Below are 17,166 nucleotides of genomic sequence, written 5' to 3'. Positions count from 1 at the left end.
TTCCTCCAATAAATCTATTGCACATCAATTCCATCACAGTGTCCCTCCTTGGAGGATCCGAATTTACGATTATGTACTCAAGATCAGTACCATTCATTATGTGACACTTTCCTTTTAATTGGATTACTTTTTAAACTAAATATAGATAGTCTCACCTTAGGCAAAATATATATTAAATCTTGAGTTTGATGTGCTAGGTCAGTTTTTCTAATGCATTTTTTTTTTTTAAAGATTTTATTTATTTATTTGAGAGAGAGAGAATGAGAGACAGAGAGCATGAGAGGGAGGAGGGTCAGAGGGAGAAGCAGACTCCCCGCTGAGCAGGGAGCCCGATGCGGGACTCGATCCCGGGACTCCAGGATCATGACCTGAGCCGAAGGCAGTCGCTTAACCAACTGAGCCACCCAGGCGCCCAAATGCATTTTTAATATATATAATTTTTAAAATAAATGATGTTTGAATATGGGTTGCTTAAGTCATCTTCCTGGCCACCGATATGCACATGTGACTCACTTGGGAACTTTTCCCTACATTATATTGCTGATAAAAGGTTTTTAAAAATAAGTAATTGGTGGTTGGGAAGGAAGGAGGATTAGAACAGAATGCCAAATGACATCACCCAAAGTTTTCATTAAGTACTGGAGTTTGTGTTCTGGGCAGAACCCAGAAGAAGATTTCTGTACAATGGAAAGCCAACAGAAAAGAGTTCCAGAAATCCAGCTGGATTCTGGACCAAAGAATAAAACGAACACCGTAGGGGCATCTGTATTTATCACCTGCCTTGTACTGAGTGCTAAGTGGCATGGCTGTTCTGATGAAATTACTAGATTTTTTTTTCAGCTCTATGAATTATATTCCACTCTCTCACCCATGACGTCTTGCTCATCTTTTGGCCACATTTAAAAGAGGCAAGAGTTCTGAACACGTGTGGCAGCTGGGGTGTGCTCAGCAATGATGATCAAGGACTAGCTCGCAGACTGACTCAGCCCCACCCACCGCACTCCCTTGTGCGCCACCCTAATTCTAGAGGGAAAAAAATGAGACAATGTTTTGAATGCTCGTATCACAGAGCACAATGTGTGCTCGCACTGGTGGTGAATGGTGGACACCTTAGTTTTCCAAAAGGAGAGTGAGCCTTAGTTGTTCATAATGACTGATTATATCTTGCTGGGGAAAGAGAGAGGAAGCCCAGAGGTGGTTCAGCTCACTGGAGGAGACAGTGCTCAGAGGAATCCAGGAGGAAGCCCGAGTACTAAGCCATTTTGGAAAGAAAATGAAATCACGAAATACCACAACTGTCTGTCATGAACCGGAGAAACTCCAAGAATGAAAAAAATCAACTTGTTTATTTCCTTTTCTTTCCCATGAAACAAATGCTTCTAACACCATAGGCACTGCATTCTTCCCAGGAGTAAATTACAAGTCTTCAACTCAATGGCTAGTTGAGTCATTTCAGGGAAGAAAAATAAACTCTGGACTTGGTGAGCACATAGATTAGCCCAATTGAAATAATTTCTCCAGTCACCCTAGCCCCAACTACTCTGCAAGTCTTGAAAATAGGACTTACCTTTTTCCAGAACAGTTTGCCCAGAGGCAGAGAGGTGGGTCCCCCCTTTTCCTTGGCAGCTTCCTTTGTAGTGTTGGTGGATGTAGGGTTCTTGGCCTCCTCTCTGCTCTCCTGGGATATAAAGTTCGCTTTGTCTGACTTGACGTCAGATGAAGTGGCTGGCGACTTTTCAGCACCCTTTAGAGTTTTAAAAAAAATTAAAATGACCTCAGGATTTCAAAAGTGAAAGATCTCTTTTTTTAATAAGCATAGGCTGGGGTTATGTATGTTAATTTTCTTTTTTATAATTTTCTGTACTTGCAAAGATTCTATGTGAATGTGGATTTGTGTTAAAATTTTGGAAAAGTCAAGATAGTTTCCTTTTGCAAAAGAATATATATTATGTTCATGTAAGTCATTAGGAATGAAGGTGCTGGTAAGAGGCACTTGCCTGTGAGAAACATTAGTTTGTGTTGAGGCCATTGGTCTTCAAATGGTTTTGATGATGTTCCCATCAGTAAAAACAGTTTGAGCATGCACCTCTGATACATGCCTGTTTGCTTATATTATACATGTGTACTATTTTACTAATCCAAATGTGAAATTAAAGGGGTTAAAATAAATATAAGGGACATCATTTCCAACTTTTAACTTTGATTTAATAATCACAATCAAAGACACCAGTGCCAGGCACTGTTCTAAACAATTGGATGTTCTAACAAGAGTTCTACGAGGGAGGAAGTGATTATTATGTTAATTTTACAGAGAAGGAAATTTTGGTCCCAGGTGGTTAAAAAAACTTTCCCATGACTACACTAATAAGGGGGCAGAGTTCACATCAAAATCCGGGGAATCTTGATACCCAAACCCAAGCTCAGACCCCCTCCTCTACACTACACCACCTCCAACAAACCAAGGTCTCCCCACTCCCTGTGCTATTGTACCCATGCAGGGAGAAAATATCTAAAAAAGCTTCACATTGGGAATGTGATAATGACAAAAAGCCTGAGAAACCCATCTACACTCATCAGTTTCATTGGGAAATGGGCAGTCCTCTTCTCTTTGCGCTGGGAAAATACCCAGAGACTCTTGAAAACCATTACAAGGAGATAACTCTATTATATATAGAATAATATAACTGTAATATATTGGTGAATTGTTTGTTGACTATGCATCTCCCTGCCCAGACCATGAGGTTTGAGAGTAAGAGCCATTGCTTTGGACGCCATTACATCCGTAGCTCCCATCAGGCCCAGTGTCTGCCACGAAATAGGCATTAAATAAATAACTAAATAATTGTATAGAAAGGACCAGAGAGAAATGCCTACACAGGATCCTACTATGTTATGTTTCTGCCCACCTTCCCCCTCCTAAGTGGGCTCTAGAGCCATAGACCACCCACAGTCTTTTCTCCCTGCGCATCCATCTCTTCACTTCCCAAAGTGCCCCAGATGGCATTTTACCAGCATCAACTGAATATTAATACTCTTCGTCTGCATTATGGAAGAGATGACAACGACTCTGTATGTTTTGGAATCAACCTCATAGGGTTGCCAGATTTAGCCAATACTCTCAATAATAAGAATATAAGACACCCTGTTGATTCGAATTCCAGATCAACGAAGAATAATTTTGAAGCATAAGAATGTATATCCCCAGAATTGCCTGGGGCATATTTATATTTATACTAAACAATTATTTGCTGTTTATCTGAAATTTGAATTTAACTGAGTGTTTGTATTTTATCTGGCAACCCTACCCATGGAAATTCTAATATATTAGATTTGGAGTTTACAGATCTAATGACTTTACCTTCTTCCCTAATAAGTGTTCATCTTGTTTCACATTTGGGCATGGGAGAGGGGAGGGGTTAGTTAGGTGTAAACATTATACCAAGAAGTGGAAAACAATGAATATGAGGCAGTGCTTAGGAATCACATGAGCTGGCTACTAATATTTTAGCACCCTGCAGAGAGCATGGACATCAGGAAAACGTGAGTGGGAAGACGAGCATTTCTGGGCATGGCAAAAAAAAAAAAAAAAATCCTGGATCAATGCCTTGCCTGTGTGCATGTTGTCATGTTCAGTGTTTGAAGAACATGTGAAAAAGTTTGATTCTGAAGCATAGCATGTGATTAAGCCAAGAGAAAAAGATCCCAATTCAGCAAAGGAAAGCTGACACTCTATTTATAACAAGAAGCTTATTTCACTTATCAATTCCGGGACTCCCCACTTTTTTATACTAAGAAAAAAATTTTTTTAAGAAAATTCTTTTTATAGGAAGAAAAACTGAGATACAGAGACAATGAATTTAGGAGTTGATCCCCATTGGTCGCCATTGCATTTTTTTCCTTGAATTGCAAAACCAGAAGATGATGTTTTTTTCCCCCTGAATTTGCTTGGATTTCCTCTTTTCTGTCCAAGTTACAGCAAAATTGAGGATGAGCAGCACAGCCCCTCTACCCAGGCAATAGTCTGTCTGGTCCGTTTTAAAGGCCCTATTTTCCTATCTTTTTGGATGACAGAATCATAAAGTGAAGAAAAAGGATGTAAAAGCCAAGAAGCTCTACCAAACTGCTGCATAAATGAGAACTGAGAACATTTGAGAATTATCTTCTTACTTTACATAAAAAGGCAAAACCTTAGAAGTCCGGAAAGGGGCACTTCTTCTTCTTCCCAGTATTTTCTCCAAATCCTATCTTTGCCCAAAATGTAACTCAGTGGCAGGATGTGAGGCCAGTGATCTGGGGAGACCTTAGGAATACGGAACATGGGTGGCCCCCTTTTTGTGGAGGAACGAGACCCTGGAGGCATGAAACTTAGCTGTGCATGAAATGAATGCCATCTGAAATGCAGCTATGAGGGAAAAAGTCGTACACTTTGTAAACTTTGAAGGCCCCTGACTCACAGAAGCTCCAAGTGGGAATTCAGCTGGATTTCTCTGCACAAGGTCTATGACACTCTTCACTAGCAGTTAACAAATGGTCTCCCACATACAGTAACACCACTTTTTAATCTCCAGCCCCCCACCTCCAAACAACTGCAATCTCTATCCCTCCACTCCCTCTGTCTTTACAAAACAAAATAAGCCTGTATGGAAATTCAAGTGTGGCTTCCTAATACAGTTTGCTTATGCAAATAAAGATTCAGCCAGGAAATCTTTCTATGGAGCTTTTATTTGCATACACAATCCTGGGGCTCTAACATCCAGCTGGGGATTTTTTTTTTATTTTTCATAAGTCCATTCAACTTAGTGGAGAATGGTGGATATTTTAAACAAATGTCCAAGCATGCTGGCCCAATTCAGGGATCTTAACTGCTGGTTTCAGACAAACACTGGTGTCTTCTTAGACATTGAAAGAGAGAAATCTCCACAACTGACTTCTATGTTGTCCTCACTTCCCAAGGACATGGAGATAGAAACTGCTCTGCCTTCACTCATTGTTTTCTTGTGCTTGCATTTTTCTTTCTTTTTTTTTTTTTTTTAAAGATTTTATTTATTTGACAGAGAGAGACACAGCGAGAGAGGGAACACAAGCAGGGAGAGTGGGAGGGGGAGAAGCAGGCTTCCCGCAGAGCAGGGAGCCCGATGCGGGGCTCGATCCCAGAACCCTGGGATCATGACCTGAGCCGAAGGCAGACGCTTAACGACTGAGCCACCCAAGTGCCCCGCTTGTGTTTTTATTTGGGTTCAGTATGAGCATAGTTAAGACTGAGAATGGATGGAACACACCACAGAAAGATAAAATTATTTTCTTGAGGTTAGAAGAGTATTTCCCAAAGCGTAGGAAGCATACCATTGGTATCACAGAGAATTTTAGGTAATGCAAAGATAAAATGCTAAAAAACATTAAAATGGAGAAAATACTCTTCCCCCCAACCCCAACTCTCTAATCTTTCTAAGAACATTCGGGGGGAAAAGCTTACTCTGATGCTGGTACATCTTTAACATTTTTCTATTGCTGGCAAATTGCATTTTAATAAAGCTAGAAAGGCATTAGATTCGGAGTTGACACAAACATGGTAGCTAGAATGCAATTTTTTTTATTAGCCATATTCATGGTTACCTCTTTATAACAAATGACTTGAGTTTTCCATGTATCATGTAATATAAAGTTTTCTTTAGAGATACCTTTAAATAGGAAATGAGTCCTTTTTAATATAAAAAGATCAACCAACTAATACTATATCTGACAAAAATGATGAAGATGGTATGCATACTTACGACATTTGGGAAACACTGAGTTAGAAGGATAATTTCAGAACCCTGGTCCACACTAGGAAGAAACTAGTCAGATGTTTATGTATAATTACGGAGAAGAGAGTCATTGAAATTTGATTCAGGTCGTTTTTAATTCCCTGTCATGATTCCAACCACACAAGGCTGTCTTCCCTGAAGCAGAGCTGAGGGGACCCAGGACAGCCACGTGTACACGTGGTGAAGACCAGGGTTCTCTTTTTTTTTTTCTTTCTAATTTAACAAAATACAGACCTTATGCCTAAAGAATTTTCTAAATGCGAATCCTAGCCTGGGGCTATGCAGGTGCTTTTTCTTGGTGACTTTAGCTTGGTTCTCACAGGTCTTCTGTCCAGCTTGGCCATCACAGACACTTTCTGCTTTGGATGCCTTTTGGGCAATAGCAGTCATAGCTTAGAACTTTATTTTTAAACAAAATCCTTTTTCCGCCCCCCTGTCGTTTTTAAGTGCATTGAAACACTTTGACATTCACTGCTGGTATATCACCCCCATCCCCCAACCACAACATTCACATCATGTGACTGTTTCTCTTTTTTAAACTCTCAGAGACAATTTGCTACACAGTAGATTCCCAGTCCATTTTGAGTACATGTCGATTTTCAACAGGGCGACCTATTTAAATGACCCAGATTAACCCAAATCCATTTGCTAAAGACAATGACAGGACATTTAAGCTCCGTCTATATGATATAAAATATTCAGATAAAAAAAAGAAGATAACACAGCCTCTACTTGATCATTTTAAAGATCTAAACACTCTTGTCTCATGGGAAAGGAAAAGATACATGAAAACAATTTATTTTTGCGTCTTGGAGTCAAGACAAGCACTGCCTGGAGGGCTTTCTTTCTCCAACCCATCTTTTATTCAGTATTAGAAACTTCAGGGAAGCAGTATCTGCAAAAATTTCAACCAACTTCTAGGTGGGCAGATCTCCCAGGCAAGAGAAGTGTCTACTGCGCGCCCGTCGACTGAGCCAAAGTTGGGGGAGATTGGAACTGCAACAGCCCAGCAACGACCATTCAGAATTGTCGACTCAAATTACAAATGGCAGGGGATTTTGCGTAGAGTGTGGAGTGTGCTCAAAATTGTCCAGGCCAAATGGGAAGATGGACAAACCATGTAAATGTTTCAAAAGCAAGAATCCAAGAACTTTGGTAGAAAGGATGTTAAAAACACAGGTTTGTGGAAAGAGGTCGGTTTGTGTCGTAGATGACCTACATTCACAAAACCCTCTTCTGAGGCTCACTAGCTCCACTAGAAGTGACCCTGACCTCTCTGGGCAGGGTCGGGAGATTTTATCAGCTAGGTACGTGCAGTTGGGGCCTTGGTGCATGAGCAGCTGAAGAGAATGAGCGCATCAGGTCACTTGGGAAGCCACACAACACACCCACATACCCCACTGTTTATAGCTTATTGTGCTGTGTGATTTCAAACAATGCAAGACACAGAATCAAAAGGGAAACATTTGGACCCAACTATTCATTGAACTTGACCTTAGCTGCCTTATAGCAGATGACTAATTTTATAGGAAAATGCATGTGGATACCTCAGATAAATATTTGTTTCTACTGGGAGAAGAACATTCTAGAAGAAGCAATCGATAACTACAAATGTCATCATGGCATTCAATACATCTTGCAGTGATTATGGAAATAGCGATCAAGAGTTCCATGGTTTACCAGGCATTGTCACACCTTCCTTCAAGGCCGGGGTGGTGAGACAGAATTTTTATTGTCCCAACTTTACAGATGTTGAGATCTGGATTCAGATAGGTTTGGATCATGTCACATAGCCACCACAAAACAGGCCTGGAGCTCAAACTCAGGTCTTGAGACAAATTCTAGGATCCTTTTCCCAACCTGGCCCCTTCGAATATTGGTAACAGATGTATTGGGCTGGCCAAGCCATTTATCGGGTCCCAGTGTCTTTCAAAGCACTCTCAGTTATCAAAAGAAGGACGCAAGACACTTATCTGTCACCAAGTTCAACTTTCCTCACGATTCCCGTGAAAGTTAAACCATGTGTTCCATTAGGGATAATCAGTTCTGTCAAGTGTAAAGGAAAACATCTCTAGAAAGTAATTGTTCTGAATAAAATTTATTCTGAGGGGAATTGGTTGGATCTCTAGGATGACAGTGAAAAAAATTTAGGCTCTCTAGGGCATCCTAACTCTAAACATTCCTTCCCTTGGCAAGCGTCCAATGGTGACTATTTCATTTCACCAAACAATTGCCTTTGTGGTGGAGATTTATTTTTTCCAAATTATATGAAAAACATGGAACGTATTTTTTAAAAACCAAAAATGGAGCAGTTTACTTCTACTTTAAATTGTCTCACCTCTTTCTCATTTCCAGTGGCTAATTTGTACTATATTCTTATATTCCCTGGGTCTCTTCACACACAATTAAAAAGACTAACGTGATATATGGTTGTTAGTATTCTGTTCTTATTTTATATAAGAAATTGGTGATTGTGAAATTGTTTATCCAGAGTTAGCAAATATTTCAAGCTTTCCACTAAAATTTTCATCAAAATACCACTGACCCAAACAAAACACGTTAAAGACAATTTAACAGCACTATTAAATTGCTAAATATACACACACACATACACAATTCAAGAAACAAAGCAGCAGACACAAATCCAAATCCAATCCCATACACAAACCCAAACATGAACATACTTCAAACTACCTACCGTGTCTTCCAGATCTTTTTTTGTTTCAGCTTTGCTAGGTGAAACCTTAAAAGTTTAAGAAAACCAAATATTAAAAATCATAGCTAGCTTTTTAGGGTGATTTGATTTCATAGAGACATCGTTTTTTGGGGGGTGGTACAGTTCACTCTGCAGGTAAAGAATGTAATGAGAAGTCCTTTTCAGTGCAAAGGCGTTCTACCAAGTTCAGTAGAAAGCCACGGTCTTCTGGATAATTTCTAGGTATAAAAGAGTTTGAAATATTAATGTTTTATAATGAAATACATCAGACCTTATACATTCACTAAGAGCCTGACCACCATCAAAATTGTCTCCTGGAAGTCCACAGACTTTCCATCACTCCTACCACTAATCCAAACAAACACCCCTTTGGTGTTTGTGGCACATTCTGTTGACTTGTTTTTACATTTTGAGGCTAGTCTTGGGCTTTGGAAAGAACCCAAACACACTTGGAGCTGTCTGTTTGATTATGCATTCATTGATTCATTGATTCATTCATTCATTCAGCCCTCTCACAGGTCTGGCATGGGCCAGGCTTGACTGCCTTGAGGAGTCAGAGACAAGCAAGCCTTATAGGATTTGGGTCCCTGCCTCTATGCCATCAACATAGTAGATTTTGATGTAACAAGATAGGAAGTGATTTCTTCAGTTTTATTTGCCATCTGAAGGCAAAACTGCTTTGATAGGTCAACAACTCAAGGAGCTTTTTTCCAATTATGTTTATGATCAATGACCATTAGACATGGGACTTCAGGAGAGTGGCATCGCAACACAGCTCATGTCACACAGTTGGGGCACCTGATGTTCATACCACAGCTCCCGGCTCTGAGGGCTCCCTCACTGAACGCTCGATGTGACACAATCCCCTTGCAAAGCACATCTTGTCCCTGTTCTCCAATGTTCCAGCTGCACCATCATGATCCCCCATCCGGTACAATAACAAATATACATTATTCGCAGAATTAACGCAACTTTTGAGCAATAGGAAAGAGGAAAGAAGGGGCAACAACCACTCACCAGAGTTTTAAAGAAGCTCATGATGGAATTATTATTCTTGGTTGTATTTGTGGTCTGGGGGTCCTCCTTTGCAGTCTCCAGCTCTTCCAGGTCCCCGGGGACAGAGCAACTCACAGTGGGGATCTCTTGTCCTTCTCTCCCCTTGCTGTCCACTATGTCCTAGGTGTAAAACAGAGTTGTCACTGTCGCCACTGGTTGAATGTGGACTCTCACAGTAATAACTTTTGCTTTGCACCCCTTTCTCCCTGACCCTCTAATTCCAGCCATTCTTCTTCTGCCCACGGGTGTGCAGAACAATCAGGAGCTTATGAGAGTCACTCTTCCTTCCCCTCCTCTGCTTTCTAACATATTCAGCATTTGCAGTCAGTTGGAGGGACATTGTTTGGAGCCAGAGGGTAACAAACATAGCAGTGCACGTTGCCTCCCAAACAAAACCCCTTTTCTCCCAATTCTACAAGGAGGTTGTGTATGATGCCAATATTTCCCAACTTTATGGTCACCTAGTCTAATGATCTGCACGTTATCCTCAGAGACGCCTCCATTTGACTTCCCACAATCCCCACAGTGAGAACCGTATCAATTTTTTTTTTAAAGATTTTATTTATTTATTTGACAGAGAGAGAGTTAGCAAAAGCAGGAACACAAGCAGGGGGAGTGGGAGAGGGAGAAGCAGGCTTCCCGCCGAGCAGGGAGCCCGATGCAGGGCTCGATCCCAGGACCCTGGGATCATGACCTGAGCCGAAGGCAGATGGTTAACGACTGAGCCACCCACGCATGCCCCTATCAACTTTTTTAAAAGCACTTTTTTTTTTAAAGAGTTATTTACCCATTTTAAAGAGAGAGAGAGCGCACAAGCAGGGGGGAGGAGCAGAAGGAGAGGGAGAGAGAGAATCTCAAGCAGACTGCACGCTGAGCATGGAGCTGATGTAGGGCTCGATCTCACCACCCCGAGATCATGACCAGAGCTGAAATCAAGAGTCAGGTGCTCAACCGACTGAGCCACTCCAGGTGTCCCTAAAAGTATGATGTTTTAAAATAATAACTCCGTTTTGGGGACCTGGGAGCTTATTGGTGCAAGGGATGTGATACAGGGACTGATTTTCTCCTCTAACTCACCCAGAAGGGTAGGAACATTCCAAACCTGTACTCCTTTCCCCATCTCTATGCCCGTGACCCTGCGCTAAGCCAGGTTACTTCAAACCCATCCATTCTTCACTGATGTCTTTCTGGGTCTTGCCATCCACAGCGTCTATGTATTCCTCTCTCTGAGTTTCTGTACCTCTGTTCTCCTCGGCACTCACTTGGCACGTAGGTTATGTACACAAGACTAGCCTAACACCCTCGGCCAGGCCAGAATAGTCTGCATTAAAAATGGGGCTTTTGTGGAAGGGCTATAAAAATACAAAAACACATTTTGATGAATATTTGAAACGGTAATAATGATATATGTATCCCGCAGGGGTACTCTTTCCCACCTCAGCACTCCTTCCAAATGGAGAGGTGCTTCTTGCGAAATGCCTCATAAAGATCTGGAACTTCGTAAAATTAAAAGCAGCTAAAAGCCATGGCCTTAACAAACTTGTTAGGTTTTCTAGCTAATTCCAGGCAAAACCTGTTTTGTGTTGGAAGAGAGGCTCTTTTAAAAAACAGGTTCTCAGGGCACCTGGGTGGCTCAGTCGGTGAAGCATCTGCCCTCGGCTCAGGTGATGATCTCAGGGTCCTGGGATCGAGTCCCGCATCGGGCTCCCTGCTCAGCGGGGGTCTGCTTCTTCCTCTCCCTCTGCCCCTCCCTCCCGCTCATGCACACACACACACACACACACTCTCTCTCTCTCTGTGTCAAAAAATAAATAAAATCTTAAAAAAAAATAAAAACAGGTTCTAATATGAGTTGAACTCTTTTTTTCTAATTCAAAATACAATTCAGATCCACGTTATTAAGGTGGAAGGATGGCTGAAAATTCTGTTTACAGCAGATGAGTGCCGGTGTACCCACAGGTGCATGTGTATACATACAAATTTATTGTTCCAGTGTGCTTTAGAAAAATATTCCCAGCATCAAACCTATGGTACAATGGATATTTTTGCTTAGGTGAAGGTGAGTACAAAGAACATTTGAAATAAAATTTGAAATAAAAAAATATTACATCAATAATCAAACAGGTGTTTTGGAAAATGAGCCATTTATGAAAGAGGTATAAGGAATAAGTCTAATCGAGAAATGCCCCACTGGGTCTAACTCATGGTGTGGCCTAGGACAAAGTTATTTCCATTCACTCATTTCCTCATCTGCGCTCAGTAGCTAAGGGGGAAACTTGAACTAGGGCCCAAACTGCAGAGACCACAGGGTGTCAGCCCGGGCTCTGGGGCCAGTAGCCCAGACTTTACTCCCTGCTCCACCAACCATACCTGTGCAGTCCTGGGCATGTTCCCTAACATCCGTGCACCGGTGGGCTCATCTATAGAAGGAGCATGATGAGTAGCACCCGCCCCTTAGAGTTGTGGGGGGAGTAAATGGGAGAGTCCACTTACAGGACACAGGACAAGGCATTGCACCTGGTGAGCATTCAGTGAATGTTAGCCATTCCACAAGGCCTTCCTACTGCTGCCAGTCCATAGTGGACAAAGGCTGGGAGAGAGGACAGTCCTCTGAGTAAAAGACAAGTGAGCCCCTCTGGCCCACGGACGCTTAGTTGGACCGCATATTAGAACCACCTGGGCAGTGTTTAGGCCAATGCCCCTGCCCAGACCCCACTCAGACCAATTAAATGAGAATTTCTGGAGGTCTGCAGAATCCCGGGGGATACCAATGTGCCCCGGGGCTGAGTTCAACTGGAGTCGAGGGAAGGGAAGGCCCGAGGATGAAGCCATGTTTGCCCTTGGCCATGGAGCCTGTCACAGGGAGATGGGTGGAGGTAGGGGAGGGGTTTTAGCCAGAGATAAGAGCATGAAAAATGTAGAGAAGATGAGGAGGGGGAATAGGGCTGGGGAAGGTTTGGGGTGAGGTTATTCAGTTCAACTAAGGTGGAGGGGGTATGACAGTCAGGGTGGTTAGGGAAATGCCACCCTGAGCCGGACTGAGGACGTGCTGAGTGCCAACTTAAGGAGTAGGTGCTGTGGAGGGTTTCTGGGCTGAAGCAGCCTTTCTGTCCCTCACCACGAGGTTGGGGTGCAGGGCAATGAGCCCCCAAAGCAGCAGAAAGTAGAGAGTTCCCTCAGGGAAATTTAAGGCAGAGAAGGCCCCATCTCTGCCCCAGAGCGAGTCGTCTGTGGTTGCCTACAACACAAAAAATGCGATGAGTCGAGAGAGGACATCAGCACCAAAAGGCAAAAAGGCTAGAGTTCTTTTCTCTCGATCCCTCCTCCCCGAACGCACACACCTGATGGCAGAGGAGAAGAAGTAAAAGGGTAAATCCTACCCCTCCAGATGGTAAGTCCAAGGTCCTGTCAGAGCTTGATTCCAGAAAAACTGGGATGAATGTAAAAATGGATATGAGATGGAAGTTTTTATTTTTTTAAAAAGATTTTATTTATTTACTTGTCAGAGAGTCAGCGCACAAGCCGGGAGAGAGGCAGGCAGAGGGAGAGGGAGAAGCAGACTCCCCAGTGGGCAGGGAGCCCGATGCGGGGCTCGATTCCAGGACCTCCCAGGACCCTGGCATCGTGACCTGAGCCGAAGGCAGACGCTTAACCGACGGAGCCACCGCGGTGTCCCGAGATGGAAGTTTTTAAACTGGACTGGACTTTTGAATCCCTGCAAGGTTTGGGATCTGCCCGTGAGAGCATAAGAGTTAGGAAAGAAGCTGTTTATCAAGTGTCTACCAGGCGTGTCACATGGCCACAGTCACTGCCCATATAGAAGCGAATGAGACGCACGCAGCCCTGCCCTCAGACAGCTGACATTCAAGCAGGGGAGCAAGGAAAAAACCAAGCAAAGATATAGATGAACCAATAAGTGTAACTTATGCCTCAAACTGTGAAGACTGCGAGAGAAAAAATGAAGAAGATGAGGGCACAGAGGGTGAATTAGATGCTGGGTGAAGTCCTCCAAGAACAGATGTGTGGGGGTGGGGGAGGCATCTATTCTGGAAGGCTCCTGGCGTCCAGGCTGGGTCAGCTGCTCTGAGCCCCTCTGGCCCCACAGCCCACGGGCTCCCAGTGTTCCTCACAGTGAGTGGAAGGGCCGGATTCTAGGCCACCACCAGCTCCCGGACGGGCGTTTCCGGCAGGCAGCAATAGGCAATGATTCTTCTCTGAGATCCCAGGCTAGACACACAGGGAACATTTACTGAACTTCCTGGAAATAAAATGGAACACGGTGGAGTCAGCGGAAGGGGGGATGAATTGGTAGACGGTCAGGTGGTCCCCATGGGTCTAGGTGGCCGGCAGGGAAAACTTGACACAATGGCTCTCCTCTGAGGAAGGTGGATAACCATCAGTAGCTCTTTACCCAGCATAAAGCACTCTGGATGGAGGAGACACGGTTGGACAGGACTCCAGGAACGGAGGAGACCTCCAACTCTCCCCTCTGCCCCGTGGCATTTTCTCTTGACATCTCTGAAGACGCTTACCTCTGCCTCCCTGATTTCTCAGGTGCAGCAGGGTCTCGAGTCTTGGACAGCAACTGAGGGTAAGTGCCTCCTGGTCAATGCAAGGAGGTGGTGGGTCTGCCTGGGGATCCCCCCAGTGAGAGCTTTATGGCCTTTCACAAACTATAGAAATGATCCCTGAAAGTATAGTCTTAGCTTTATGGCCTTTCACATTGAAATCCTAAGCTTGAACTTGAGCCCTTTCCTTGAAATGTTTTTTTTCTTCTTAGACTGGCTTTTTTTTTTTTTTTAAAATTTTTTTTTTTTTTTTTTACAGAGAGGAGAAGGGGCAAGTGGGGGGGAACAAAAGCAGGGGGAGTGGGAGAGGGAGAAGCAGGCTTCCCGTGGAGCAGGGAGCCCGATGTGGGGCTCGATCCCAGGACCCTGGGATCATGACCTGAGCCAAAGGCAGACACTTAACGACTGAGCCACCCAGGCACCCCTAGACTGGCTTTTAGAGAGAACATGACTTCTGCTTCCAGAAAGATGGAGAATATGAACGTTTCCTTATCCTCCCAGTAAGCACAACGGGAAGCCCCTGGTTTCTCTCTGCCAGACGGAGAGGAGAAGAAGACAGACCAGCTAGGGAATGGAGGAACCACAGAGTGCGGAGTGCCCTGGGGTTGCTTTTTGTCTCATAGATCCTAGACTTGGAAATGGAGGAGGCAGCAACCTGCAAATACCAAAAAAATGACCAAAAAAACGTTGGCAAGGAGGCAGAAAAACTAGATCGCTCACACACTGCTTGCTGGTGGGCAGGTACAACGGAACAGCCTGTGTAGAAAAGAGTTTGCCGGTTTCTTGACAAACTAAATACACAACCACAGTACGACCCAGCAATTGCATTCCTGGGCTTTTTTTCCACCGGTGAAATGAAGACATATATTCACACAAAAACCTACACATGGAAGTTTATAGCAACTTCGTTTGTAATAGCCCCAAACCGGAAACAACCGAATGTGTTTCAACGGATGAATGGCTAAACAAAATGTGGTCTCTCCATGGCACGGAATAGTATTCAGCAATAAAAAAGGAAGGAAAGGAGCAATATGTATTGATAGACTCAATGACTTTGATGAGCCTCCAGAAAATTCTGCTGTCCAAAGAGTGTATGTTCTGTATGACTCCGTTTATATACCATTGTCCAAAGGACCGAGCTATTGAAATGGAGCACAGATGGGTGGTTGTCAGAAGTTGGGAGAGGGGGTGGATGTGGGAGGGAAGTGGATGTATCTAGAAGAGGGCAGCATGAGGTGGAAATGTTCTCCATGGGACTGTATCCATATCAATATCCTGGTGGTGATACTGTATCATAGTTTTGCAAGATGTTACCGCAGAGGGACCCTGGATAAAGGGATTTCTTTGTATTATCTCTTACAACCACATGTGAATCTACAATAATTTCAAGATTAATAATTAAAAAAAGGATAGTTCTGGAAGAGTAAGAATGAAGAATCAATAAAAAGTCCAACAATTCTGGAATAGGTCAATAAATTAGCATGTGGGGGGCGCCTGGGTGGCTCAGTCGTTAAGCGTCTGCCTTCGGCTCAGGTCATGATCCCGGGGTCCTGGGATCGAGCCCCGCATCGGGCTCCCTGCTCGGCGGGAAGCCTGCTTCTCCCTCTCCCACTCCTCCTGCTTGTGTTCCCTCTCTCGCTGTGTCTCTCTCTGTCAAATAAATAAAATCTTTAAAAAAAAAAAATAAAAAATAAATAAATAAATAAATTAGCATGTGGTATTGACGTGTGAGATTAACCTCTAGGCTACACTAACCTACATTTCTACGTGTAGGAATGAACACATTCCATGTGATGGAATATTTTGCAGCCATGAATTCTTTGAGGAAAAGTATAATGAGGAGAAAAAAAAGTCAATGATAATAATAATCATGACCAACCTTTATGTGTCAGGCCCTGCTAAACTAGTTAAAAAGGCCTCATGTAAGTCTTACAAGGATTTCGTGAAGGTTTTTTTTTTTTTTTTTTTTACTGATGAATAAATTGAGGCAGGAAAAGGATAAATAACTTGCGTATGGTCATAGAGTAGCACTGAATTTGACTCCAGGCCCAGATCATTTCGGAGGCAAAAAGTATGTACGCTCCACGCTGCCTTACCTCCACCAACTCCCTTCAGGTGTTTACTCAAAACCAAGAGTTTTCCTATTTAATTTCTCTTGCTTCTATTCCTCTCCCCCGCTATACAACACATTTTTTCCAGATACATATGGGAATTTAGTGTATGATAAAGGTGTCACCTCAAATCTATCCAAAGTGAAGGGCTGTTTAATCAAAGATACAGGGCCAACAAGGTGGTCATCTGAAAACAAATTACGTGATGTCCTAAGTCAACCCTATATAAGGACAGAATCCAAATGGATAAAAACGCTAGAAGAAAACATGGGAAAAATATTTATATTTTATAATTTTGGATTGAGAAGACTTCTGTAACTGTGACTCAAAATCTGGATGCCATAAAAGGAAAGATTGAGAGAAAAAAATAAACATCCAAATGTTTGGAAACATTCTGTTGGGAGGCTGGTTTAAGAAGCAGGCACTCTTGTTCACTGCTGATTGGAATGTAAATTAGTTTAGTACCAACTGAGGCCAATTTGGCATTATCTACCAAAATTTTTAAGAAGAACAGACTCTTTTATCTAGCAATTCCCCTTCTAAGAATTGACTCTAAACTTTAAGTCACACACGTGTGAAAAACCAAATGCATGAGGTTATTTACTGCAGTGAGCACTAGCAAATGTTGGGAAACCAGTCCAATGTCATTGTTAGGGTCCCGGTGAACTAGATCATGGCACATCCACACAGTTGAATACTACACAAGGGTTAGAAATGAGGAAGCTGTACAGATACGGAAATAGTGTTGCCTGAAAAAAAAAGCATGGACTAGACAGAGTGCATATTATATTACCTTCTGCATTTAAAAAAAGGAATAAAAATTTATGCTTGCATTTGCTTATGTATTTCCAAAGAAACCCTGGAAGGATACACTTAAAAATGCAAACAGTAATTATCTATAGTGGGTGGCA

At 42.9% G+C, this 17,166-nt stretch overlaps 1 protein-coding gene across 11 annotated transcripts in view; it reads right to left on the bottom strand.

The window, feature by feature from the left end:
- The window catches only part of BCAS1 (breast carcinoma amplified sequence 1), a 91,015-nt gene that overhangs the window by 38,457 nt on the left and 35,392 nt on the right, over positions 1-17,166 (bottom strand). For 6 of the 11 annotated variants that reach the window (XM_032387790.1, XM_032387792.1, XM_032387794.1 and 3 more), the window contains exons 5-8: positions 9,538-9,696; positions 8,503-8,547; positions 6,039-6,173; positions 1,568-1,744 (exon numbers count right to left, since the gene is read on the bottom strand). In XM_032387790.1, the coding sequence (XP_032243681.1) occupies positions 1,568-1,744; positions 6,039-6,173; positions 8,503-8,547; positions 9,538-9,696 (516 nt within the window). The remainder of the gene's footprint in view (positions 1-1,567; positions 1,745-6,038; positions 6,174-8,502; positions 8,548-9,537; positions 9,697-17,166) is intronic. The other 5 variants (XM_032387793.1, XM_032387795.1, XM_032387797.1 and 2 more) reach the window with 1 other exon arrangement.

The sequence above is a fragment of the Phoca vitulina genome, unplaced genomic scaffold (assembly GCF_004348235.1).
Source record: "Phoca vitulina isolate PV1807 unplaced genomic scaffold, GSC_HSeal_1.0 scaffold50, whole genome shotgun sequence".
Taxonomy (NCBI): Eukaryota; Metazoa; Chordata; class Mammalia; order Carnivora; family Phocidae; genus Phoca; species Phoca vitulina.
Note: the sequence above shows the minus strand (reverse complement) of the source record. Positions and strands in the feature narration are given on the sequence as shown.